This window comes from Ipomoea nil, unplaced genomic scaffold (assembly GCF_001879475.1).
Source record: "Ipomoea nil cultivar Tokyo-kokei standard unplaced genomic scaffold, Asagao_1.1 scaffold0600, whole genome shotgun sequence".
NCBI lineage: Eukaryota > Viridiplantae > Streptophyta > Magnoliopsida > Solanales > Convolvulaceae > Ipomoea > Ipomoea nil.
The window spans coordinates 357,178-360,380 of NW_017617028.1; the positions used below are offsets into that span (position 1 = coordinate 357,178).

The window sequence follows — 3,203 nt, forward strand, 5'->3', positions numbered from 1 at the left end:
GTTTTCTTAGACTACTTTTCACCATTATATTAATAATGAAAAAAACAAAAACAGAGAAATTAGTTGATAACTTCAGACAAGAAAACTGAAAAGGTACGAAACATGAAACAACTGAATACATGTAAATATGTAATACCAGCTAGCAAGCAAGAGACCAAACACCATGAGAGCTGGCAAAGCAGCAGACTCCATGTTTGGGTTTTCTAAGGTTTATTAGGAAGCAGAGAGAAGCTAAGACTGATCCACATACATGGTTGGATTTGTAACATTTATTTAGCAATACACACCATACATACACACACTGCCGCAGCTGCTGCCTATATGGATAGATGATGAATTAGCAAGGCTTAGTGCAGAAGCAGCGGCGGCGCAACCCTTTGCAGTCGCCGCCGGAGAACCCCTCCGAGTGGCAAACCGTTGCGCAGTTGCTATCCCGAGCACATGGCCCCTTGAACTTCGAGCTCAGCGACTCGCACATCCTTGCCTCTGCCACCATTATTGTGTTTCTTCCCAGCTCTGCACACAATTATCACACACATTCATAGGTTTAGAAGACAACCTTAAACCTAAGAGTTGAGACCGCTCATAATCGAAATGAGAATCAAATATTTGGTAAGGATAATGATAATGAGTTTTGATGAAAATATTTAGTAGGGTTATGGGATTGTGAGAAAAGGTAGCCGGATGTGCCTTAGAGACAAGGTTGAATGATTGTTTTTTGTCCTCCTAAAGCTGAGATCTGGTCCTTTCCCATTAAGGATTCAAACTTGCTTATTTAATTTGCTGGATCATTATAGCCACACTCAACTTTTCAACCACATACTTAAACTATGTACCGGAAGTAGCACAGACATTCATTCATATTATGTATATTCATGAAAGAACAAAACTGGGTAAACCGATCCAGTCAAATTAGTCAAGCAATTGACTTGATAATAACTAAGATTACAGATTCAACTCTCAACAAAGACAACTTAGCTATTAACTTTTTTTGTTTGAGCTGGTTAATTATGAGTTATGACTAACTAATTAGACAGGTATACTTTTTTGATGTCCTTTGTCAACTAGGATCACATGACAGAATTTACCCGTGGACACTCTTAGATAGTGACTACGAGTTTACCTCGTCACCCAAAAATAAATAAAAGAACAAAAATGGGAGTTTTAATTTGGGTCAGTTCAGGTAAGAAGAAAGGAGGAGGAAGGAGGCATACCAGTGGCCATGAACAGCATCACAAAGAGAAAGGCAGCTGCAAATGAACGAAGAGATGAAGCCATCTTTTCCTGAGGATGAAGAAGATGGGAAGCTTTAAGTATTTAATTAAACTGTGTGGTGGTGAGTGACTTCTTGAGGCTTTGGTATTGGTAGTTTATATAAGTGGAAAGCCTTTAGGCTCCGCCTAACTTCTACCACGTTTTCTCCCTGCTAGTAAAGTTAACCACCTGTCTGTCAATTACAGTGTGCGGATCTGATTTAAATTTTACCAAGATAATAATATAAGATGGTATTTGTTTGGAGACTTTTACATCCTGGTATCCTACTAGTTTATTTCTCAACTTTTGTTATCATATTATTTGAATAAAATTCTTTTGCATTTATAAAACGCATTACTCTTTTACATCTATACTTTTGAATAATTAAATAAAAATAAGGGAGAAAAAAATAAACAAGTCATTGTCTATGCATTAAATATGGAATTTTAATACATATACACATATATGTATATATATATATATATATATATATATATATATATATATATATAGAGAGAGAGAGAGAGAGTAAATACCACCTATGGTCCCTCGAGTTTGATGACATCAGTCCTTAACTTCTGTAATTACCATCTGTCATCCTTCTAGTCCCAAAAAAGTGACCTGCTACCACTAATAAGGGAAAAAGACTAAAATGTGAAGATAGAATTACTTATATCCCAAAATGTGAATGTTTATTTTTGTGGACAAAAATATGAAAAACGAGTTTGGGACTTGCGTTTGATGTCAGAAGTGGTCAAATCAAAAACGCAAATTTCACTTGCATTTGTGTTGTTTTTTTTTTAAAAATAAAAAAATAAAAAAATTGATCGCCTGCCGGCGACACCTTTCTCCAGTTTGCCTTCTCCTTCGCTGGACAAACCGGCGACCCAAATCGCTGGCTTCTCCAGCGAAGGAGAAGGCCACGATTTGGGTCGCCGGTTTCCCCAGCGAAGGAGAAGGCAACCATTGCCTTCTCCTTCGCTGGAGAACTAATTAAAAAAAAAAAAAAAAAAAAATCCAAGTGAGACTTGCGTTTTTTATTTGATCACTTCTAACATCAAAAGCAAGTCTCAAATTGGTTTTTTATATTTTTGTCCACAAAAATGGACATGAGAAATAAGTAATTCTATCTTTACATTATAGTCTTTTTCCTCTTCCATTAATTCCTCCTGTTTTAGCCGTCAAATGCGAGGTCTTAATGTCATTTGCCTTGGTTTCCTTCTTGATTGCTGTGCCATCTAAAGGCCAACTAGCGGCCAGAAATTTAGAGGCATGTAAATATAGAAAGTGAGAAAGAGAAAGTATTTGATCAAATAAATTGAAAACACGATATCATGCGTCGGACGGGACTCCCTGCGCGCGATCTCCGGATACTCGACCCACTCATGTCCTACCCTTCCACTGTCCTTGGCGGCGAGCGACCATCGTCGTAAATCTGGACCAGGCCATAATCACCGCCCAGGAGGTCCTTCTCACCTTCAGCGGAGAATACAGCACCACCACCAGGCTACCAGAGCCGCCGCCGGCGACTACAACGCAGAAGGGAGAGATCTGTACGCTGTGAAAGATTCACAATCGCATCCAGTTTTCCGTCCAAACTTCTCAGAGATCTTCCCAGCGGCCGGCGGCAGCACGCAGGGAGTAGAAAACAGAGACGAAGCGAAGAAGCTTCTCCCGTTTGAATTTGTCAGCCAGGAAACCGCTTGCAGTTGCTTGGATAACGAGGCGAGAACACTGGAGCTTGAAGCTTATCCCTCATTAGACAAACTGACTTCAAAGATCAGTACTTGACCGAGATGAAGCTTCAGGAACACATAAAAACACAGAGACTATGCAATAACTATTAATAACAGATGTGTTCATTATACAAACCTGCGAAAGAGGCAGAAATAGAACAATGTAAATAAGGGCACGTGATTCATTTTTATAAAGTCCATAATTTTATTAAG

At 38.9% G+C, this 3,203-nt stretch overlaps 1 protein-coding gene across 1 annotated transcript; it reads right to left on the reverse strand.

The window, feature by feature from the left end:
• Positions 1–263: 263 nt before the first annotated feature.
• On the reverse strand, positions 264–1,358 carry LOC109174307 (defensin-like protein P322). Its single transcript, XM_019323546.1, has 2 exons — positions 1,215–1,358; positions 264–516 (listed from the first exon to the last, which is right to left on the reverse strand). The coding sequence occupies exons 1-2, from the start codon at positions 1,276–1,278 to the stop codon at positions 338–340; spliced, it is 243 nt and encodes an 80-aa protein (XP_019179091.1). The 5' UTR covers positions 1,279–1,358; the 3' UTR covers positions 264–337.
• Positions 1,359–3,203: the final 1,845 nt, after the last annotated feature.

Bases quoted from the DNA above. Each gene is read 5' to 3' on its own strand.
- LOC109174307 (XM_019323546.1), bottom strand. From the start codon at position 1,278: ATGGCTTCATCTCTTCGTTCATTTGCAGCTGCCTTTCTCTTTGTGATG. The intron at 517-1,214 runs GTATGCCTCCTT...AATTGTGTGCAG, and splicing joins GATGCTGTTCATGGCCACTG to AGCTGGGAAGAAACACAATA.